At 62.2% G+C, this 21,867-nt stretch overlaps 5 protein-coding genes across 5 annotated transcripts in view; 2 read left to right on the plus strand and 3 right to left on the minus strand.

Moving 5' to 3' along the window:
• The window catches only part of CHLRE_24g755397v5 (uncharacterized protein), a 2,157-nt gene extending 1,301 nt beyond the window's left edge, over positions 1-856 (minus strand). The window contains exons 1-2 of the mRNA XM_043072946.1: positions 612-856; positions 106-453 (exon numbers count right to left, since the gene is read on the minus strand). Coding sequence (XP_042914118.1) covers positions 106-453; positions 612-653 — 390 coding nt within the window. The 5' untranslated portion in view covers positions 654-856. The remainder of the gene's footprint in view (positions 1-105; positions 454-611) is intronic.
• Positions 857-983: 127 nt separating this feature from the next.
• Positions 984-4,334, plus strand: CHLRE_24g755447v5 (uncharacterized protein). Its single transcript, XM_043072947.1, has 5 exons — positions 984-1,382; positions 1,444-1,580; positions 2,338-2,409; positions 3,204-3,331; positions 3,730-4,334. Exons 1-5 carry the CDS (start codon positions 1,136-1,138, stop codon positions 3,851-3,853), a joined length of 708 nt encoding a protein of 235 aa, XP_042914119.1. The 5' UTR covers positions 984-1,135; the 3' UTR covers positions 3,854-4,334.
• A 5-nt stretch (positions 4,335-4,339) lies between these two features.
• CHLRE_24g755497v5 (uncharacterized protein) lies at positions 4,340-11,985 on the minus strand. The gene is made up of 12 exons (XM_043072948.1): positions 11,889-11,985; positions 11,568-11,641; positions 11,190-11,226; positions 10,815-10,893; positions 9,157-9,214; positions 8,763-8,818; positions 8,172-8,260; positions 7,464-7,535; positions 6,818-6,956; positions 6,442-6,498; positions 6,071-6,156; positions 4,340-5,719 (listed from the first exon to the last, which is right to left on the minus strand). The coding sequence occupies exons 1-12, from the start codon at positions 11,907-11,909 to the stop codon at positions 5,411-5,413; spliced, it is 1,077 nt and encodes a 358-aa protein (XP_042914120.1). The 5' UTR covers positions 11,910-11,985; the 3' UTR covers positions 4,340-5,410.
• Positions 11,986-12,215: 230 nt separating this feature from the next.
• Positions 12,216-12,998, plus strand: CHLRE_24g755547v5 (uncharacterized protein). Its single transcript, XM_043072949.1, has 2 exons — positions 12,216-12,475; positions 12,612-12,998. Exons 1-2 carry the CDS (start codon positions 12,395-12,397, stop codon positions 12,693-12,695), a joined length of 165 nt encoding a protein of 54 aa, XP_042914121.1. The 5' UTR covers positions 12,216-12,394; the 3' UTR covers positions 12,696-12,998.
• A 298-nt stretch (positions 12,999-13,296) lies between these two features.
• CHLRE_24g755597v5 (uncharacterized protein) lies at positions 13,297-21,475 on the minus strand. The gene is made up of 18 exons (XM_043072950.1): positions 21,111-21,475; positions 20,850-20,993; positions 20,646-20,746; positions 20,345-20,426; positions 19,953-20,063; positions 19,499-19,696; positions 19,118-19,279; positions 18,800-18,856; positions 18,386-18,496; positions 17,911-18,151; positions 17,592-17,678; positions 17,199-17,309; positions 16,886-16,983; positions 16,554-16,618; positions 16,146-16,261; positions 15,806-15,924; positions 15,456-15,527; positions 13,297-15,234 (listed from the first exon to the last, which is right to left on the minus strand). The coding sequence occupies exons 1-18, from the start codon at positions 21,294-21,296 to the stop codon at positions 15,106-15,108; spliced, it is 2,190 nt and encodes a 729-aa protein (XP_042914122.1). The 5' UTR covers positions 21,297-21,475; the 3' UTR covers positions 13,297-15,105.
• Positions 21,476-21,867: the final 392 nt, after the last annotated feature.

The raw sequence follows: 21,867 nt of genomic DNA on the forward strand, positions 1-21,867 counted from the left end.
CCACATCCGCACTGCCGTCTCTGTACCGGTACTCGACCACACACTTTCAGATACACCGAAACTCTTGTGGGTTCAACACACACCGCCACCCATCCACCCACCCACCTGTTGGAAGAAGGGCCCGCACCAGTTGCCAATGGTGACCTGGCAGTGCTCCGCAGCCGTGGCCGGCAGCGGCGGCAGCGCCGCCGCCCCCGCGGTAGCGGCGGTAGTCGCCGCCGCGGCCTGCAGCAGCGTCCTGCTACTGCTACTGCTGCTGCTGAGGCTACTGCTACTGCCGTCGGCTGCAGCCGCGGCGCCGCCGAAGGCGTGCTGTGACTCCAGCAGTCCGGCGGCGGAGAGAAGCGACTGCGTCAGCGGCTGGCCGGACAGGCGCTCGTCCAGCTCGCGGTACATCAGTACCTCCTCGTCCGTAAACAGCGCCAGTCCGCCATGCAGCAGCGCAACAGCCAGCTGGAGTGGGGCAGCGGGGGAGGCGGGGGTTAGGGGGTAGCGCGGGGAATGGAAACCGGGGATGAAGCGACTGAGCGGAAACGGCGTGGCCGAGGCCGTGCCGCAACGAATGGTGCAGCAAGGTGCAAGAGAGATGAGGGGGCGTGGGAGTTACTTACCAGCAGCGGGCCTAGCGCAACAACTGCGCGCCAATGCGACATGGTGTTGCTCCGTGCGTTGATGCCAACAACTCTCGGCGACTTTGGCAGCGGAAATGCAGCTCACGTAGGGGGTAAAGTCTTTATAATAGATGCAGCAGATCAAATCTGTAGGAATAGACGTATTTGCGTCGAGGGAGCTCGAACCGCTCAACCAACGCGCGTTCTGCCCATGCTGGCACTTTTGATCAAGCCCCTGCAGTAACTATGTATCGATTATTTTGCCAGCATGCCAGGGGCAGCTTGCCTGAGGCAGAACAGAACTCGACCCCATGCAGTGACTGTCAATTTCTACGTCAACTGCACGTTTCAAGCCCACTTGCTATTCCTATACTGTTTCTTGGGTACATATTCACACCTAGACACTTGACTGGCTGCTCCTATCTGCAATTTCTGTGCTCCCCTGCGACGTGGCCGCGACTGAGCCAGGGCTGCGCTTCTTTCTAGGTTACATATATTGAGTGGTGTAGTCCAGCTGCGAAACCATGACGACTGCGCATCGCCCAACATGGGCTCCCGCCATAGGTGGCGAGGAGCAGGGCGGCATGCGTATTTTCAAGCCTAGCGTGCAGCAATCAGCCAAGAACTTGCCTGGCCACACCAAGCTGAAGTTCAGGCAGACTGGGCAGGCTGCTGAGGAGGAGCTCAGGGCCAAGGACCTGCGCGCGGAGTTGGAGGCGAAGGAGCGAAAGCACTTTGGAAAGCAGAGCGGGACAGACACTTCGTTTGAAGGTGGGTGGGAAAGCAGCATCCACCCTCGGCAGACGCCTGACGCCCTCTCGCGGCCTTGCAGACGAACGTAAACGAGACCTGGAGCTTCTTCAATCCGCACCACCAGAGGGAGGAGCACGGCAGCTCATACCCAAAGCGATCGATGCTGACGACGAGGACCCGGAATCCTCCGAGAGCAGCGACGACGATGACGACGACGTGAGCCGGTGGCTGGGGCGGGAGGGGGAGCGGGAGTGGGGGCGCGTGCCATAGCGGAGGCTTGGGAGGGCAAGGGGAGGACAAGAGGGCAGGGAAGCCAGAAGGGTGGGTTGGGGGGGAGGGACACGGCGTCACGCACTTTCGGGCAAGCGGGGCGGACGGCTCAAACGCAATCCAGGCAGGGTGGCTGCCGCACCATGGCCTGTGAGGGTTACCAGCCAGCCAGCGGTCCTGCAGGGCCACGACTGGGGATCCCTGCGGGGCGCCTGCTGGGCGACTGCTGCTGCGGCTGGGATGACAGGATGAGGGCCCGCTGGCTGAGGATGCGGGGCACGGAGGGAGGGCCTGGCGAATACAATACCTACCCAACATGGATGGAGGGGGGACCTGGCGGACCCAGCAACAACCCACATGGCTGGGGTGGGGACATTGCGAACCCAGCAATAACCCCTGGATCAGACACCCGGGGGCAAACGAATGGGGAGGCCAGGACCCGAGCTCCTCTCCAGTGCAGTACTGATGGACCTGGACCCAGCCGCACCACGCCTGCCCCTTGCTGCCGGTGCATGACCCGTGGCAAACTCCTCCCGCTCCATCGCTCCCCGCGTGCTGGTCGCCTGGTTCACACGGCACATACGGAGTTCAAACAAACACGCGCCGCAAACACACACACACACACACACACGCACACGCACACACACACACACACACACACACACGCTCCTCCCTCCCTCCCTCCCTCCCCCTCCCCCTGCAGGACGAGAAGGCGCTGCTGCTGGCGGAGCTGGAGCGCATCAAGAAGGAACGCGCCGAGGACGCCGCCAAGAAGGTGCGGGGGGGGGGGTACACGGATTAAGTTTACGAGGTGAAGTCTTAGCCGGGGGGGGAAGAGTTGCAAAGACTGGTGCAGAGAAGGGTAGCGAAGTAGACAGCAGGCGGCAGGCAGGGGCTGTTGGGAGGACGCGGCCAAGAAGGCGCGGGGGGGGGGGTGCGTGCGGGGGTGGAGGGTGGAGGACGCGGCCAAGAAGGTGCGGGGGGGGGGCGGGCTGTTGGAGGCTGGGTGAGTGGCGTGGGAAGGTGACGGGTTTGACGTGTGTGGTGGTGTGTGTGGTGTTGGGAGTTAGAAGTGTTGCTCGGGCCTAATGGCGATTGCGCGTGGCCATGTGACATGGGGGCGGAGGTGGCGGAGATTGTGGAGGATCGGTTGGTGAGGGAGGCGAGTGGGGGCCTGGCGCAGACTGGCTGCAGGGCGCGGGGGCACACTGCGGGCGGGGCAGGGCGCGGGGGCACACTGCGGGCGGGAGGGTTCCATGCATAATTACATCCGACGAGATTATGTTGAGCGTGAGGGCGCGTGGGCGTGAGCGTGAGGGGGATTGGGGGTTGGGCCAGCGCCGTGGCCGACGTGGTGTTACATCGGCTGGACTGGCCCGGTCCGGGCAGGCCCTTGACGGAGGGCGGCAGCGGGAGGGGCCGAAGACGCCATTGCGGCGTTGTGGCGCGGGCGGCACACGCCCTGGCCTGTTTGTCTGCCTCTGCAACCCCCCTCTCGGGCTCTCTCCTCCTCTGACTAGCGTGCCGCACGCACGTGTGTGTCCCTCCCCACATCCCCACACCCCCCAGGCGCGCGAGGAGGCTGACGTGGCCGCTAAGGCGCGGGAGGAGGAGCTGCGCGCAGGCAACCCCCTGCTGGCCATCGGCGCGGCGGGCGGGGCGGCGGGAGCCGACGTCAGCTTCAACATCAAGCGCCGGTGAGGGCAGAGGGGGGCAGGGAGGGGGGGGGGACTGGCGGGAGGAGGGAGGGAAAAGGGCGTGGGAGAGGGGGGAAGCGGTGGCATAAAAGACTGAGGGGGTGGACGGGAGATCAGGAGAGGTTTGTGGCGGTTGAAGTGGTTGCTGAGAATAAGTCAGGGAGGGGGGGCGGGGGCAAGGCGCAGGGCGGCGGCGATGGCAGCGGCTGCACAATTTCTGGTAACCATGCTTCCCGCTTCCGCCGCCTCTCCCTCTCCACCCACCCACCCACCTACCCATACCTCGCGACACCTGCCCCTCCTGCCCTGCCCCTCCTGCCCTCCTACCGTCTACTCCTACCACTTCCTTAACTCATTATGAATGTAAACCCCACCCTTGCACCCCGTCCTGCACGCAGCTGGGATGACGATGTGGTGTTCAAGAACCAGGCGCGCGGCGAGCCCAAGCAGCAGAAGCGCTTCGTGAACGACACCATCCGCAACGACTTCCACCGCCGCTTCCTGCAGCGCTACATCCGGTAGCGGGGGAGGGGGTGAATGGGAGTGGGGGCGGTGTGGTGTGGTGGCGGTGGCGGGAGGTGACGGTTGGTTGGTGATGGGAGATGGAGGTGGGAGGGGGAGGAGGAGGTGGTCGCGTTGGCGGCGGCGGCGGTGGCGGCGGAAGTCTGTGTGTGCCGTGAAGTGCTGGCGGCTTGAGCCACTTAGGGGCGGTAGGACGGGTAGCGGCCTGTACATGTACGGATTGTGTGTGTATGTGTGCGTGTGTGTTGGCACGGTGGCTTCGTCCTATGGCCGTGCTGAGGCGGGGCGTTGAAGGCGGGCACCTGAGCCGGACACCTGAGCTGGACACCTGAGCCGGACACCTGAGCTGGCCGCTGGCTAGAGAGGTTGGGTCAGCCTGCATCCGGAGAAACGTGAATGCGTGGAGGCCGCAGAACGCGGTCATGGGAAGCGCGGGACATGGTTGCGGGACGTAGATGTGGCCATGTAACAGACCCGGGTGAGATGTCGAGATTTGTTCCGTGCACCGCTGTGACACACACCCTGTGTGGCTTCTAGCTCTCCACGCTAGCGCGCTGCTTGGTCAGCTCAGGCTCTCATCTGACAGGCGTGACAGCTGCACGCGCGCACCTGGCGGCTGGAGAGAGTCAGGGGCCACTCTGGCAGTCTGGCGCCAGCGGTTTGCGCACTTGCACAACAGACGCCAGCAATGCCAACCAGGGGTGCAGCCCCCTGACATGGGGCGACTTGGCCACCCCGCACCGCGGATGCAAACGCGCCATCCTCCAGCCAGTAGCAGTGTACAGAGAGCCCTGTACAGTACCATGGAGCTCGTCAGGAGCTGCCCCTGCCATAGTGTACATTATGGTCAACGTTTCATCATCTGTCAACCTGCCTCACCACTGTCCCATGGCACATCCTGCGTTGGCGGTGGCACTGGCCCCCACGCCTCAAACCACACATATCTACAATAAAAACAGAGCTCCTCCTGCAGCAACAACACGGTACTGAGGCTGAACAACTCGCAACGACGCTTCCTGCGGGCCGCGCCCTCACAGCCCGCCACCGCCACCACCGCACCCGCCGGCCTCTCTCCGTCGCTCTCTGACACATGTTTCGAAGCGCCTCAACTAGGGGAGGGAGGAACATGTTTTGAAGCGCCTCAATCTCCCCTGGCCTCAACTCACTTCACCGACAGCAAATGGCCGTCTCGCCTTCCACCGCCTTAAGCCGGCCCATTCCACAGAACTACGGTGATCCTCGCGGCGCCACTCGCCACTGAAGGCCCCTGCAAAGGCACAGCCGTCACCTGCCCTCATCACCTGCCCTCATCACGTGACCTCATCACGTGACCTCATCACACGCCCGTCAACGGCCCGCGCCACAGCAACTCCCTTGCAGGCCACCCGCCCCTGGCAGGCCCGCCAGCCCCCACACCGCCTCACACCGCGCCCGCCTGCTTCGGGCCCACCAGTCCGCACACCTCCTCACACCGCCTCACACCTCCTCACACCGCTCCTGACCCCTCGCAACAACTCCTGAGGAGTCGCGCATCGGCGACCGCACACACGCGCTGCCTCACACGCCCGCGTGCTTGAGCTCCGCCTTCACCGCGTCCGCCGTGGTGCGTCGGGCCGAGCCGCTCGCAGTGTCGGCAGCAGCAGCAGCGGCGCCGGCGGCGGCAGTAGCAGCCGCGGCGGGCGCGGCAGTAGCAACAGTAGCAGTCGAGGTGGTGGCTGTAGCTGCCGCCTTCTCCGCGGCCTTGACCTCGGCGGCGATGGCCTTGCTGGCTGGGGCCATGGCGGAGGTGGGGGTGGGGCCGGCGGCGGGGGCGGCGGCGGCGGGCGGCTTGGCGGCGGCGGGCGCGGTGATGCCCAGAGCCGTGGTCTGTGCGGGCGGGCGCGCACACGAGCACACGCAAAGGCAGCGGGGGAAATGTAGATACCAGCCCAAACTAAACCACAAACGAACCCAATGCAGAAGAGCGATGTCACGGAACCATGGAAGAGTGCAGTGCAGCGCAGTGCAGTGTAGAGCCTTTTTGGCGAGCCCCCTCCTTTTCCTTCCGCACCGCCGAGTGCCAGGCAGCATCCCAGCCGCTAAGCAGCACAAACAGCGAGCGCAAGAATCAAGCAGCCCGACACCACAAAACGATAACGCAATGCCCGTCGTATGATGCTACGGTGCACTTCGTATCTCCCTCTTTCTCTCTCCCTCCCCCCTTCCCCTCGCCCTTACCGCCGCCTTCGCCGCCTCCTTGGCTCCCTCCACCGCCGTCACCACGGGCTTGGCGGCGGCGGCGGCGTGCTGCACCGCGGCGCTGCCTGCAGGCGGTGGCGTGTGTGTGTGTGGGAGAGGTGTGTGTGTGTGTAGGTGTGTGTGTGTGGGGGGGGGGAGAGGTGTGGTGTGGGAGGGGTGTGGTGGGAGAGATGTGGTGGAAGCGGTGTGGTGTGGTGGAGGTGTGGTGGGAGAGGTGTGGTGGGAGGGGTGTGGGAGAGCGGTGTGGGAAGAGGGGCCGGAGATTGAAATTAAGGTAGCGGGAGGTGGAGGGAATGGCGGGAGGGGGGAATCCACCAGGCATGACTAGCCAGACCGCAAACGGCACCCACCACTGGTGGGCAGCTTGTCAGCGGCCAGGATCGCCTTGCCGTACTTGGCGTCACCGGCTGCGTAAGCGCGTGCGCGTGTTCAAACATTGCAATTCAAATTTTGCGGCTGTCAATGTACCGTACGTGTTTGCAATGCGCCTTGACAATGCGTGTGGGTTTGCGGGCGTGGGTGTGTTTGGAACAGTTTGCAACCAATGGGAGGTGTGTGTAGGCACACGGTGTAGGCACACGGTGCGGCGTTATCCCCCTCCTTGCAAACCTTGCGGTGTGACCCCCTCCCCCCCCCACACACACCCACCCATACACACACACACATGCACAAACGCACACGTACTACCTTTCACCACCCCCACCGCGCGCCGCCCTCCACACCCACCCGCCGTCACCGCCTCCGCCGCCGCCTTGGCCGCCTCCACGCCCGTGCTAGCCGCCGCCGCCGCCTCCTTCACCGCCGCCACCGGGGAGGTCTTGGACTTGGACTCGGCCTTGGCCTCAGCAGCCTTCTGGCCGCGGGGCTGCGTGTGTGTGTTTGTGTGTGTGGGGGGGGGCGGGTTGTTTTTATCATTCCTAGGAGGACAATTAGAGACGCAAGGGGGGAAGGCTGCGAGTTCAGGAGAAGGGGGGATGAGGAGGAGGGGGAGGACATGTGTGACGCGTGGCGTGATGAGAGCGGTAAAACCCATACCCGCGCGCCACCCTCCCTACCTGCCCACCGCTAGGCCTCCTCCCTTGCATCCTCCTCCCTGCTGCCCACCACACCCTCCTTGGGCACGTACAGACAGGACTGCCCCCGCCCCTTCCGCCTCTCTCCCGCCCCCCCCTTCCGCTCCCCCCCTCCTACCATCAGCACGCAACCACTCGCCTGGAACACCTGATGCTTTTACTTGCTGCCCCCTGACTCCCCTGCTTTCATCCTGTTCCCAATGTTCCAACCATGCTCGCCCCTTTCCCAATGTTTCAACCATGCTCCCCCCTTTCCCAATGTTTCAACCATGCTCTCGCCCTCCCCCCCCCACCCCCACCTTGATGAGTCGCTCGCTGGGGTTGTCCAGGCAGATCTTGGCGTTGAGTGCCGTGGCGTAGCTCACCCACACCTGAAGGGGGGGGGGAGGATGCGCGCGTGTGTGTGTGTGCATGTGCGTGTGTGTGTGCGTGTGTGTGTTAAAGAGCACAAGGAAAACGTTGCGCAAAGACAGTGTATGCGATGCAGCAAAGCGACGGTTTACGGATGTTACCTGAAGTTACCTCGCATACCTGCTGCGGTGAGCCGCCGGTCTTACCAACCGGAAATCGCGCAACCCCCGCTACTCTAACCTCGAGGGGGGATGCGTGTCCACACGCCCTCAAGGGTGCAAACCCATGCATGTGCTCACGGTACCGTGAGGCCCAGGCACTCCTACGATTCCTAGCTCCGCGTCGCTACTCCTGGCGTGTGTGTGTGTATGTGTGATGGGGTGGACATACTGGGTGGACACGTATCACGATAACCTGACTCGCCGCCACACACACACACACACACCACACCCCTCGCCATACCCGCCAGGCACGCCACCATGAGCGGCAGATGCACGACCTTCACCCCCCCCCTACACACATACACCACCACCACCGTATCCCCCCCCAAATTGCCCACCTCCTTTGCTCACCATGAATGTACCCCCCCCCCCGCACACACACACACACACACCCAACCCTCCCAGCCCCCCCAGCCCCTCCCAGCCCCTACCTACCAGGTACGGCACCATGAGCGGCAGCTGTACGGCGGCGGAGGAGGCGCGGGCCATGGTGACGGTGGCGGCGGTGGCCAGGCCCAGCAGCGCTGCGGGTGTGTGTGTGTGGGGGGGGGGGGAGGGGGCATGTGTGTATATACGTGTGTGTGTGTGGGGAGGCGTGTGTGTGTACGTGTGTGTGGGGGGGGAGGGGGCGTGTGTGTATACGTGTGTGCGTGGGGGGGGGGGGGAGGCGGCGGAGGTTGGGGGCTGGGTAGAGTGCGATTGTAGATACCAGCCTCAACTAAACCGAACCAATGCAAAAGAGCGAGGGGGAGAGCATAAGTGGCAAGTAGTTTGCTCAAAAGCTCAAGCGAGAATCGTGCCACATGGTCTTACAAAGCAGGTGTGTAGAGTCGTGGGTTGCGGGGTGCGGCAGCGCAGATGCCATATGTGTTTTGTTGGCTGCCCTGACCCAGCTGCCCCGCCCGCCTGCCTCACCACCCCTGGGTTGCAACTTGTTTACCGTTTTTGGGATTGGAATGAATTACCCCGCCCACCGCCGCGCCTGCCTGCCTGCCTTCCTCCACCCACCCACCCCTCCGCCCTCACCGGTGATGTCGACCAGCGCCACGTCGGTCTTGTGCGACTTGAAGAACAGCGGGTTCCTGTGGCAGCGGGTTGGGTGGGTGCGGGGATGGGGGCAGGCAGGCAGGCTGGTCAGGCAGGCAGGCGGGCACGCGGGAGACAGGGTTGAAGGGGCATGGGGGCAGGGGTGTGGGGGACAGGGGTGTGGGGGCAGGCAGTCAGGCACACGGTGACATGGGAGAGGCCGCGCACTAGTCGTTTCCCTCACGCCCGCACATACACCCACACATGCCCTATCCTCCTTGCTCCTAGCCTCCCCCTCTTCCTCCACCCCTCCCATGCCCTCGCTCTTTTGCATTGGGGTTGGTTTAGTTTGGGCTGGTATCTACAACGCCCCCCCCCCCACACCCCTACCCACCAGATGAGGTTGAGCACCAGCTGGGCGCCGTACAGGCTGAGCGCCACTGCGTTGTTGCCTGGGAGCGGGTTACATTCATGATTAGTTAAGAGGGGGAGGGGGTTGCATCCTGGGCACGACTGCACATGGCACGTTTTTTCCGCAGCCGGGCGCAAGGCTCCTCGTCACAGCGCGTCCCCTTTCGTGCACGCTTGCTCACACGTCTTCTTCCACCCCACCCTCTCTCACCTCCCCCCCCGGCTTCCCCATGCCGCGCGGGACACTGCCCATGCCTGCCTTGTCAAACGCTCCATCTTTGCTGCTTTCCGCTGGACGAAACGATGCTTGGACGACCTTATTTCCCTGCGCAACCCCTGGTTGGAACCACTGCTCTTCAACACCTCTGTTTTCCATGGCCTCCGTGGCATCTACCCGCCCGAACTCCAGATCCCCGTCCAATCACACCCTCTGCCCGCGCACCACCTGCCCTTCCTGGATATCCTGCTTATCACTAGTGAACGCGCCGGCTTCTCCCATATCACCACACGCCTGTATGATAAACGTACCCAGGATGCGTTTAGCCAAGTCCGCTTATCCCGTTTTGTCCACTCTACCTCGTGCGTTAACACCTCAGCCAAACGCAACATCTTTGTTGGTCAGTTCCGCAGACTTCAACGCGTCATCCTTGAACCCGCAAACTTTATTGACGAAGTGGCCGAAGTCATGTCCCGCCTGGCCGCCCTCGATTACCGCCCCGCTACCCTTCGCGCGCAGCTTCGCACCCAGGTTTCCCGGTGGCCGCAGCTGTTCTGCTTGCAACGGAAAGCCGGCCTTATGCTGGCTGAGCGCATTGATGCTCGTTTTACTGATTTGTTGGCCGCGGGGCCCCCTTGATCCCCCGCCGCTGTGTCCGCTCACGAGTGCACCTGGGAGTTGCCTCGTGGGTTGGCGCGGTGGTGGGAGCTCATCCGAGCCCCGCCGCGCCCCCTAACCTTTCCTCCCCCGCCGTTGTTGGTTGTCGGGGCTTTGCGTGTGTGTCTGCATGAGTGTGTGTGCGTGTGCTCCGGGCATCGTGTGGACCCCGTTGCGATTTTGGGCTGCCCTTGCTTTTACGCTTGATTCGCGTGGTCGTGCCGTTTTTTACGTTTTTACTTTGGCTCTCACTACTACTCGCATTGCACGTTTGCTTGTATGTCTGTGCCGCCTGTTTGCCGTTTGAGTCCGCCACGCCTTACTGCCGCTCGCCCATTTCCTGTGTGTGCTTCCCCCTGCGCGCGCGGCTCTGGCGTGGCTTGCATTGCTGAGCGATTAGGTGAGTTCGCGGGGTCCCGGTTTCGCGCCGCAGCAGCTAAGCTAGCCACCTCGACGCATGCACTCAGCTTCTTTACCAACGAGCCTTACTTATCACCACTACTACTCCAGACTACTTGCTTTCAATAGGAACTTAGTTTTTAGCGTTAGCCGCCACGGAAACACGGGGGAGCCAGCAGCCTGCCGCTGGCGAAACAACGGTATGGAGTGCGTCGCGTGTGCCCGCTGTACCTCTGGACGTCGGCACTTCACTTCATATTTGATACACACCATCCCATGGATGGCTACCCCCGGCTTCCCCCCCCCTCCCCGCGCTCCCCCCCACTCACACACACACACAGTCACACACACACACACCCGTCTCTTACCCTTCTTCTTCCACACCAGCCAGCTGGCGGTGCCCATCATGACGTACAGCGCCGTCCACACCGGGGCGAACAGGAAGTTCTGAGGGGGGGAAGGGGAAGAGGGGAAAAGGGAAGGGAGAAGTGTGTGTGGGTATGGCGGGTTGCAAAGATGGTACAGAGAATGTAGCGAAGTAAACAGCAGGCAGTGTGCGTGTGTGGAGGGGAGTTATATGCCGAGCCCAACGAAAACGAGGGGGGCAGCAGTGGGGGAGCGGGTGACAGGAGGGGGTGTGAAGGGGGGAGTTTGAGACGCCATGGGCTGGAGAGGCGGGACCGTGGGCGGGCGCGGTACGCGCGCCCCCTGCACGGGCCCTCCCCCCAGGTTCGGCGACTTACCGGGGGCGTCCACTTGGGCTTCTTGATCTTCGGGTACCTGCGGAACGGGATTGAAAGATTGGGGGTTCGGGAGGGCTTTGGAGGTGGGCACATGAGAGTTCGGACTGTGGCGCACGCACCTATTCCAATTTGCACACAAATAGTCAGGGGGGGCGGGGGGTGCAAGGGTGTTGCGGAGGTGTCGTGGCCGCGAAATGGTGCGGCCCTTCACTCGACGGCGGCATGTATGTGTTGCCGTATCGCTGCTTCATGCGGCTTGTCACGGTGAGGGAGCAGCCGAAAGCAGAAGCGAAAGCTCCCGGCAGTGGACACCAACCGTAAAATCGCGACTGGAAAACCAAGCGTTACCCCCTTGCGAAATTGCCGGCTGCCTCTCACCATGTCAGCACATCCTTTTGCGTGACCAGGCCACCAACGATGCCGCCAGCGAGCGGCACGCCGATGGAAACAACCTGTGGCAGCGAGGACGACCAGGCGAACGCCGCATGATGAGGCCATGTTTGCGCGGTTCATGTATGTATCGGCGCTTGGCCGACCGTCGGCTTGCAACGGTGCGCGGACGCGAGGAAAGCCCCAGTCTTGCGGCATCTGGCCAAACTGATTCGCCTCCACTCGCGCGTCTACCCGGTTGCGCCCGGGTCGCAGCCACTTCCAACTGCATCCTTAAACACATGTGTCCAACGCTACCACGAAGCTCACCAACGACAGCGCGTTGCCCATGCTCAACGAGTGACGAAACGCTTTCCAAGGGCCGTGCAATGTGGGTTGGTGATAGGTGCTGTGTTAGGAAGTCTTCTAGCAAACCGAATCACGTGGAGTTGCGTTTCCTGTTAAGGTACCCGCGAGCCCATCAGCTCGGCACAGATCTTGCTGCGTCTGGGTTTTACCGCCCGCACCCCTGCCCGCTCCAGGCAACGGCTCTTGACGCCCCCCCCCCCCCCACACACACACACACACACGCACACGCCCTCTCTGCTGCAATCGGTCACGCTCCTGGTTGCCCGCACCTCGCTTGTCAAATAGCATATGAAGGCAGTACTTCCCTTGTGTCGACCTTGACATGTGCACGCCCCATGGGTCCCTATCACATCCATATCCCCAGCCAGCAATTTCCTGACAGAGCAGTACGCACGAGAGTATGGGACTGGTGTAGCGGGGGTTGTGTGGGGTGCAAGCGGGGGAACAGCGGCTGGCTGCTGTAAGCAATGTGGTTTCCGCGCATCCACGCGTGGGCGCTGAAGCACAAGAAGCCGTGGCAGAACCGTGTGGACTGGAAGGCGGCGGTGGCGGGTGTTGGCCTATAATCCTATCCCCCATACCACAATCCCTCTGCTTACTTGTAGCTGTCTGCTACCACTGCGCTACACCTACAGCTGACGTACGCACGCTGTGTATGTTCGACCTTTGCATCGCTTTTCGCAGAAGGAGCAGAAGGAGCAGGAGGAGAAGGACAAGAAGATGAACAAGAAGAAGGACAAGGGGCAGCAAGAGGAGGAGGAGGACTAGGCGCCCACCACCGTCGCGTGGGAGTGTTGATGAGGGGGCGCCTGTGGGTGCGGGTGCGTGCAGGTGTTTGGCGCTGCGCCTGCGGGTGCTGGGGGCGCCTTGTAAGATTCGAGCAGGGACTCGACATCCTGTGCCCTGTGCCTTTGGGTCTGGGAGAGTCAGCTGGGCAGAAAGGAGCGGGGCAGAAGGGAGCGCGATGACTGCGCGTGATCCTCAGTGAAGTAACTGCGAAGCCATTCTGCGACTTTTGCCTTTCAAACGCTTTGTGGGATTTGTGGGCCGGGATTGTAAGATTGTAGCCATTCGCATTCTGTGCTGCCGCGGGAGTGTGCTCCTCACCACCTTAGTAATAGAGATCCAAAGTGATGCGGATAATGTTGGTGACTGAGGGTGCCGGACTGACAGTGTGGGTTGAGACAGCACGCAGAGAGGGAAAGGACACAGTGACACAGGGCCACTCATGAGGAAGCAGGGACACGCCGGTCAAAACGCTGGTGTACGGAACGAAGTTACCCCCCCGGTGTCTGCTCTGCAGGCGCACGCTCCATTCCTAGGTTTGGCCGGCGTTTTGACCAGTGTGAAATTGCAAAATCATTCTCAACAACTCAACGTGTTACAAAGTGCCCCAAGCGTACTGTGGCGTGGGTGTACCAAACCGATACCACCACTCCCTTCAGTCAACCCCTCTTTTCACTACTTCGCTGCACTACACTAAGTGTACAGCATATGTGTACTGCACACCTATGCTCACCAACTGCGCACGTCGTGCACGCATCCCACCTTCCCTACTTCTGTGCCATCCTGTCAACCTTTTCCCTCCCACGTCGAAGCTCCAACGTCCTCAATTCCTCTCCTGTCCACTTTCAATTTTCTCCGACGTCAACATCCCCTTCTCGCACCTCCCCTCCTCATCGTCGTCACATGCATACGCACACGACCGTGCAATCAACATGGCACACGTGTTGCGTGTACGCCAGCCTCAATACCGTATCATACATCAACAAATTGTTTTTCATACCGCGCGTCTGATATTGTGTACGCGCCTCATCTCACCTTGATGATATTGTTATACACTCCTCAAAACTTGTACTGTGTTGTACAGTGCATCGCTTCGCCACCATATTGCCTGATGCACCTCCCCTTCATCCGTCACTTGCAATCATGCATCGCCCATCCACCCTTTTTACAAGTCCACGGCACCATCGCATTCCTTTCCCTCATACGGTATCTTCCGCCTTGTGTGCAGATACACACCATGTTCCGCCGATATCGTTCCGCCGATACCGTTCTACAGGTTCGCGCACTGCTGCCGCACTGCTTTGATTGACACGTTCGTGCGCTGATGCGTGTTCTTGCATGGTGTACGTGCGTGCGTGCATGGTGGCAAAGCCTCCATAATCCTTCCCCACGTCCATGCACCCGCCCCATCAACATAACCCCACGCGCACACGCATAGCCAGCACGCACCCGCAGCGAGCACGCTACCACAAATGCCAAGCTTGTGCCGTATATCGTCATACATCGTCAACCAATTGAATGAGAATGCGCACAAACAACTCCAATACGGGGCCTGTGCTGCCACAAATACAAAACAGCACTTTTGAAATACTGATACGCGGCCGAACCAAATGGTAGGAAACCTTGCGCAATCCCATCTGCAAGGGTCGCCGTGCGTTGGCTACAAGGTGCCGGAAGTAATCCACCTTAAACCGTCCTTGCATCCCCCCAAAACCAATGGCCTGTCACTCGTGGCTCTGTTAAGAGTACACAGCGCTCTACTTACTTGTTTGTACATTGAGCATTGCCAACAGCTGCGCAGCTGGCGGAGTAATACCTAGCCACAGGAAACGCAATTGCACATGGCGGTTGCTTGCTGGCACGTAAATACACACATTCACACATAACCCACTACTCGTACAGTTAGGAAAAGCCGCACGCGCACATCCACACAATTGACATAATCTCTCCGCATCTGTATATCTAGATGAAGCACACACGAGTACACACGTAGAACACCACGCACTTCGGCGCCAATCTGGTGCCCAACCGCGCCGTCACTCAAGTACCCACCACATCTTGGGGGCGGGGGAGCGGCGACGCGCCTCGCTTGCGTGCTTGCATGGAAGCTTTAATGATACACAAGCGCGCTGGAGTGGCCCGAGCCCACAAACACCCGCCATCCATCTCCAAACTCAAGAGGCCTGCCGCGCCTCGCCACAACGCGGTAACATGCAAATGCTGAAGAGCCCAACCAGTCGGCCAACCAGTAGGGCAGCCAGTCGGCCAACCGCCAGCTGCTCATGCAAATCCATGATGAACAGCGTCTGCCATGCCAACCATCCAGCTAGCTAGCAGCTAGCTAGCCCGGCAGCCTTGGCCTGACGCTTATGCTTAATGAGCTCTGGCTTGCTTACATGTCCACGCGAAGCGAGCCCTTGTGGCTGGCAGTGGTGTCGGGCTGCACGCCGTAGCCCATGTCAATCCACTCCTGGCGCAGCTTGCGGAACGCAATCTGCGGCTTGTCCGCCTCCAGCGACACCTACGCGTGCGCGCGTACGTGCGCCGTGTGTGTCAAGGCGTAGGTATGGATAGCTGTGGCTGCGTGTGCTTGGGTGCCTGGCTGGCTTGCAGGCGTGTCAAGGGTACGAGCACGCTAGCTGCTGTACCCCACTCGATCCCTCTCCCTTCCCCTACTCCCTCTCCCGCACCCCCTCCCCATACCCAACCCCCCCACCCCTCAACCCCTCCCCACCTCCTCACCTCGCTGAGCAGCTGCTCGGGCTTGAGCAGCTCGATCATGGCCTTGTCCTCGCCCAGGATCTTGAACATGGACTGGGGAAGGAGAGGAGAGGAAAGCAGAGGAAGGGGGCGGGGGAGAGGGAGGGAGGCGATGGTGAGTTAAGAGAGGAGGCGGAGAGGGGGTGAGTTTTGTTTGGGAAGAGTTTTAGGATGCCTTGTATGCATAAATTGCATACCGTAGTAGATGTATGGAAGCAATTCAGGGTAGGGCTCCATGCAAACTGTATTGGACGACGGCAATACCAGCGTCGCGGGCAGCAGCAGGTATGCGTGGGTATCATGAATGGGATTGCCCGCCCTCCCTCCCTCACCTTGCGCGTGTAGTCATCAAACACGGGCGACAGCGCGAAGTTGCGGATGAGGCAGAAGCGGTTGATGGAGCGGTGCTCGTCGATGGGCACCGTGTTGACGTAGGTGATCATCTGAATGCCTGTGTTGCATTGGGTTGGGTTGGGCGTTGTGGGCGGGAGGAAGGGCGGGTGAGATGAAGGTGTGACGAAGGATCAGGGCTTGCTTGGCATGCCGCGAGGCCCCATTGCCGCACCGAAAGAAGTATTCACACAGACACACACACACACACCTCCCACTGCAAACCCGTGCCTCCCCCCTCGCCGGTCCCGCACCACCACCACCATCGCCCCACAAACTCACCCGCGCCCAGCGTGATCTTGACGTAGCTGGTGGAGGGCAGCAGCGCGCGAGCCTCCACGGGCACGGCGGACACCGCGGCGAAGTTCCACAGCGGGTTCACCGGCTTGTTGTGAATGCTGCGAACACAGAGGGGGGAGGGGTAGTGGTGAGGAGGGGGGGGGGAGGGTGCGTGGTTGTGGAGGGAAGAGCACGGGGGCACGAAGCCCATGCTTTGCGATGTATTCAAACGTAACCCACTGACTCTCCATCCACTCCTACCCTCCTCCCTCTTCCCACCTCCCCCCCCCCACCCCCACCTGAAGTTTGCGGCCACGGACACCGCCCTGCCCTCCTCCCGTTTCCCCTCCCCACCTGAAGTTTGCGGCTACGGACACCACCCTGCCCTCCTCCCACTTCCCTCACCCCCACCTGAAGTTTGCGGCCACGGACCAGGTGTCGCGGGTGACCTGCATGTCGTTGATGATGGGCTTGTCCTGATGGGGATGGGGGTGGGGTGGGGATGAGGGGGTGCGGTTGGGGGAGAAATTGTAATTACCAGCCCAAACAAAACTAAACTAAACTAGGGGGAGGAGGGTGGCAAGAGGGATGCAATGATGTGCTTTACAGAGGAGTAGGAATACTCGTGTGGGCGTCACGGGACGGAAGTGTGGGCTGGACCTCGAACCCCTCCCCACCCGCTCCTCTCCCCCACCCACTCGCCACCCCACCGACCCCACCGACCCACCCACCCACCCACCAACCTGATTTCCGAAGCTGCCGTCGTGCAGGTAGTGGATATGTGCCATGTCCAGTGCGTTCTCAAACACACTCCAGTGCGGGCAGTCGAACTCCATCTCGCCTGCATGTGTGTAGATAAATGTGGGATGAGTGGGAATGGAGTGGAGTGACGTGTATGGTTGTGGTGCTGTGGGGTTTTGGTTGGGACGCCAGGTGTTAATTAATTGGGGCGCCACCGCGAGGCGCCACCGCCTTCATCAGACATCAAACCATTTTAAACCATTTTTTCCCGCAAGCATTCTTGCCTTCCCAAACTCCCATAATTCTCCCTCTCACCGTACACCGCGCGCCAGTTGTCGCTGTCCTCCAGCTCCGGCACCAGCGGGATGGGCGGCCGCTCGTCGGCGGGCAGGCCCTGGGCGCCGAAGAACAGCCACACGAAACCGCCTGCGCGCGTGGGTGGTGGTGATGGGAGGTGGGGAGGTGTGTGGAGGTGGGCAGGGTGGGGAGGTGGGCGGGGAGTGGGGTTAGGCTGCACGTCCGTCCTCGCGCCCACCTCCCTTCGCGCCCACCTCCCTTCCATACCTCCTACCCCTTGCACTCCCACGTCACGGTGCATTGCGCACATGCCCACTTATTCCACACGCACTCCACACCCCTCACGGCACTCACATCCCTGAAGTACACCACTCTCACACACACACGCCACAATCCTCCCTCCGCCCTCACCGCGCTCCTCCACGGGGTATGCGTTCACCAGCGGCCGGCGCGGGAAGGCCACCTCGGGCGCCTGGCTGGGCACCTCCTCCAGCTGGCCTGTGGGTGTGGGAGCGTGTGTGTTTGCGTGTGTGGGGGTGTGGATGAGAGGTGCGGGGGGGGGGCAGGGGAGGGGGACTGAGTGGGGTCATGGATAGGTGGGAGGGGGTTGTGGTAAGCGGCGGGGTGTGCTTGGAGAGCGCAAGCATGCTCATTTGGATTGGATTTGCATGCTTCAACCTTGCCAACACACCAGGAAACCCATCATTTTCCAACTCCCCACCGAACTCACCCTCGCCGTTGAACGCCCAGCCGTGGTAGGGGCACACGATGCAGCTGGTGCCCTCGGCCTTGGCTCCACCCGCGGCCTTGGCGCCACCGGCCTTGCCGCCGCCCTTCTTGCTGCTGCAGCTGCTGCTACTGCCGCTACTGCCGGCCGCGCCGTTGCTGTGCACGGAGTCCTTCTTGGTCTTGGTCCAGCCGCCCGACAGAGGCGCGCCGCGGTGGGGGCACACGTTGTCCAGGCAGTGAACCTGTGTGTGCGTGTGTTAGTTTGTTTTTTTTGTTTTTATTTACAGGGGGAGGGGAGGGGGAGACAGAGCGTTTTTGTTGTGGTGGATCTGGTGTGTCAAGGGGGTTGCAGCCTTGCCCAACGTATGCCCTAAAGAAGGGCAGTTATTTTTCGAATTTGTTTTATTATTTCCTGGAGAGGGAGGGGAGGATCACGCCGGCAAGCCACACACACACACCGGCACACACATACACACCTGTCCATCCTCTCCGCGCCACAGGGTGACGGTGCGGCTGAGGATGTCCACCTTGAGCGGCCGCCCGCCCGCCTTGAGCTTCTCACTGATGGCGGCGGCGTACCAGAAGTTCTGTGGGGGGTGAAGGGGGTGGGGAGTGGGTGGGGAGCCGGGGGGGGGGTGGGAGTGGGGGGTGGGTTGGGAGTGGGTTCAGAGGAACGATGGTATGCAAGGGTGGGGGTAGTGGTAGTTTATTCCGTACCCAACGTGACTGCAGCAAACTGCCTGAGCAATCAAACCGTGCCAGCCACCACGGACACACCCACGCTTGCTCGCATTCATGATCGACGAAACACACACACACACACACACACACACACACACACACACACAAACACACACACTCGCGATCCCCTCCTCCTCCCCCCCTCCCACCTGCAGGTAGGCGCGGCGGTCGTACAGCTCCTTCTCGCGCTTGGCAGCCAGGGCGTCCTGGGGCGTGGCGTGTTTCGGGGTTTTTTGGCGGGGGAGGGCGGGGCGGTATCGGGTTAACGGGTCAGGTGCCGGGACGGGCGTGGCGTGTGGACAAGCAATAACAGCGACGCGACAAATAGTACGCGCGTCTGTATAGTATGCCAGTAGGCAAGAGCCGAGAGTAGTGTAGTAGAAGGAGGAGGCGGGCGACGTCACGCCCGTGTGTGTTTTGCCCGTACATGACACGACACGAAAATCCTCATTCTCAAATGCACTCACCCGCGGGTTGGCGGTCACGCTGCCGGTGCCGGGGCCCGCCAGCAGCTCTCCGGGCGCCAGCTGTCCGGGCTTGAGGCCGGCGGCGGCGCGCAGCTGGGCGGATAGGGAGCCGCCGCGGGGGCGGCTGGCGGCGGGCGCGGGGGCGGGCTGCCTCTGGGGCTTCTGGAGGAGTAGGGGGGGGGTGGCGTACGGGTTGCGGATTGGAAGTGGGAGAGGGGAGTGGGAATGGGGATATATGTGTACGCGCGGGCAGGTTTGAGCCTGAGGGAAAGTGTGAGCAGGCCAGGACGCTCGCGTACCACCGCGTGTGAAGTATCCATCCCACATCAGACGCACGTGTGCACATACACACACGCCGCCGCTCCCAACCGCCCCACGCACCGGCGGTGGCGCAGCCTCCTCCTCCTCCTGCATCGGGGGCTCCTCCCGCTCGGGCTCGGCGGTAGGGCGTGGCCGCTCCAGCACCGCTGTGCCGCCGCCGCCGCCGCTGCCGCTGCGGGACAGGCCGGGGCCGACGGCGGCGGCGGGGCGGAAGCCGTCGTCACGGAAAGCCATGGGGGTGGCACCCTGGGTGGCCGCCTGCGTGAAGGTGGGTTTTATGTGTGTGTGGGTGGGGGGGGGGGGGAGGGGATGCGAGAAGGGGGGATTGCGTCATGGCAGGTTGCATAGGGTCGATTGACAGGCGCCGACAAACGTTTTCTCCCAGCAACCCACGGACGATAATAAGGCCAAACAACCATCCATGTCGGTAAACCGCACGCGGTTGCCGTGCTGCCAGCCATACCCCGAGGCGCTGAGGACCCCCACAGCCCCGCCCGCCCCCCCCCCCCCTGACCTGTTGGGCGCCGCGGCCGCTGATGAGGCCGTGCAGGGCGCGCTTGACGGCGGACAGCTTGAGCGGCATGAGGCGCTTGGGCAGTGTGACGGTGGAGCGGATAACCTTGGACTGCGGGGGAGAGGGGGGCGTGAGAGGGAGGGGGAAGGGGCGGAAAGGGACGGGGGGGGGGTTGACAGGGTGTTGGGGACGAGGGTGTGGCCGGCAAAAGATGTGGGTCTGGAACGGACACGCGTGGCCGCAGTCGGTGATGTGCGTGGGCGGGGGGACTGCAGGTGGTGGCCGGGTCTGAACGCATGCATGTTGGCTGTGCGCGTTCCGAGGGTGCCGGGGAGGGAAAAGCCCACAACCCTGGAGAAGTCGACGCCCTAAGCACTCGACGTGTAGCTCACCGCCTGCTTGTCGTCGGGGTACTCGCGCAGGATGGCCAGGATGGCGGCAGCCTCGATGATGTAGAATACCATCCAGAACGAGCTGCGAAAGCAGCGAGGCCAGAGTCTCAGGTGGTTCTCGAGAGAAGTTCGATGCACCGCGAGCAAGCTGAAAAGGTAACGCGCGGCAAGCCCTGGCGCGGTTATCCCGCCCTGAGGTAGCAGGTGAATGACTGCAACGAATGCGACATGCGGCACGGCGCCAGGACGTGAATGCGCGACCGAGAAGTTGTGCGGTCATGGAGTCGCGCAAAGGCCTCACATAGCGACGGCGTGGTCCCAGACGAAGAGCGGCGCCAGCTGCTCGTAAATTTGAGCGCCTGTGGGCATGTGCCAGCCGCCGTCGGTGGCGGTCTCGCCGACCTGTGGCGTTGACCAGGGTTCTTTAGGCTGGCAAAACAAGGAGTGGCGCCGCGACAGGTTTCGAGTCCCTTGGGCCCGTGCTGGCGTCAGCCGACACTCTTACCTTGAAGGCGACGTGAAGCATCTCAGTCAGGACGCCCGCACCAATGCCCAGCACCAGGCCGCGAATCAAGGGCTCGATAAAAGGCGAGGGCGCGTCGTCGGTACCATCGGGGTTCGAGAGGCTGGGCTGCGCGCCAGGCTCGGCCTGTTGGTCGCATTTCAATGAGCTTAAGTTCAGCCAAAATCTGACGCAACCAAGCCAAGCCCGCGCGCAAAACGCAAACTTGGCCACGTCGGCCCTTCCGCACCCGACAACGCTCACCTTGCGCTCGTCCTTCTTAGCCTGCGCCCGAATAATATCAAAACGTGATGGAGCCAGAATGGCGGGGTTGAAGCCGGCGGGGCGCTGCTGGGGCGTGCGGCAGCTCAGGCGCGGGAGCGCGAGAGCCGGGCGACCGCTTGTGCTCGCGGTGCCCGCCGCCGGGCGCGAAACGACTGCGGAAGACATTATGGTTGGGTTCACCGAGCTAGGTAATCACGAAGGGGGATAATCACAGAGGAGCGCGGGGGCTCCTCTCTCGCTCCTGGCGGGCGCTGTCCCTTGTTTCGCCGAGTATGTCGCAAGGTTTTGTGCTTGGTTCAGGCGCTTGAGAGTGCCTAAGCTTTGTGTAAAAGTCGCAGTTTATGGGAAACAGGCGCGGGTCAGCGCATTAGTATGGGCCGAGTCCCAGATCCACGGCCAGCGCTGGCTGCCCATGATTCAACCTGACGTCAACCCCCGCCCCGGCCCCGCGCTGGCACGCGCCACGCCACCGCGAGTCTCCACCGATGATGCGCCGCCAGTTTTCGGACCAAAGTTTCGCAGGCGTCCACAAGTTTCCGAGCCTGCATCGCGAAACTGTCTCACACTGCTTCTTTGCACTGCGAACGCCAAGCAGCGCCAAGCCGCCAAGCCGCCAGCGGCCGAGCTCGGCGCTATCCGGGTCCAGAGTTCCGCGACTGCGACTGCCGAGCCCTCGCCGCCCACCAAACGCGCACCAAAACGTGCGTGACGCGGTTGCCTCCGTTCCTGCGCCACC

Source organism: Chlamydomonas reinhardtii, assembly GCF_000002595.2.
Source record: "Chlamydomonas reinhardtii strain CC-503 cw92 mt+ unplaced genomic scaffold scaffold_24, whole genome shotgun sequence".
NCBI classification, from domain to species: Eukaryota; Viridiplantae; Chlorophyta; class Chlorophyceae; order Chlamydomonadales; family Chlamydomonadaceae; genus Chlamydomonas; species Chlamydomonas reinhardtii.

Excerpts from the sequence above, each read along its gene's own strand:
- CHLRE_24g755547v5 (XM_043072949.1), top strand. The coding sequence starts at position 12,395 with ATGTGGTTTCCGCGCATCCACGCGTGGGCGCTGAAGCACAAGAAGCCG. Across the intron at positions 12,476-12,611 it reads TGGACTGGAAGGCGGCGGTG|AAGGAGCAGAAGGAGCAGGA; the intron begins GCGGGTGTTGGC and ends CGCTTTTCGCAG.
- CHLRE_24g755497v5 (XM_043072948.1), bottom strand. The coding sequence starts at position 11,909 with ATGGGCAACGCGCTGTCGTTG. Across the intron at positions 11,227-11,567 it reads CAAAAGGATGTGCTGACATG|GTACCCGAAGATCAAGAAGC; the intron begins GTGAGAGGCAGC and ends CCCGTTCCGCAG. Across the intron at positions 6,157-6,441 it reads TGACAAGCTGCCCACCAGTG|GCAGCGCCGCGGTGCAGCAC; the intron begins GTGGGTGCCGTT and ends CACCGCCTGCAG.
- CHLRE_24g755447v5 (XM_043072947.1), top strand. The coding sequence starts at position 1,136 with ATGACGACTGCGCATCGCCCAACATGGGCTCCCGCCATAGGTGGCGAG. Across the intron at positions 1,383-1,443 it reads GACAGACACTTCGTTTGAAG|ACGAACGTAAACGAGACCTG; the intron begins GTGGGTGGGAAA and ends GCGGCCTTGCAG. Across the intron at positions 2,410-3,203 it reads CCGAGGACGCCGCCAAGAAG|GCGCGCGAGGAGGCTGACGT; the intron begins GTGCGGGGGGGG and ends CACACCCCCCAG.
- CHLRE_24g755597v5 (XM_043072950.1), bottom strand. The coding sequence starts at position 21,296 with ATGTCTTCCGCAGTCGTTTCGCGCCCGGCGGCGGGCACCGCGAGCACA. Across the intron at positions 18,857-19,117 it reads GCGTGACCGCCAACCCGCGG|GACGCCCTGGCTGCCAAGCG; the intron begins GTGAGTGCATTT and ends GCCACGCCCCAG. Across the intron at positions 16,262-16,553 it reads TCCGTGGCCGCAAACTTCAG|CATTCACAACAAGCCGGTGA; the intron begins GTGGGGGTGAGG and ends CTGTGTTCGCAG.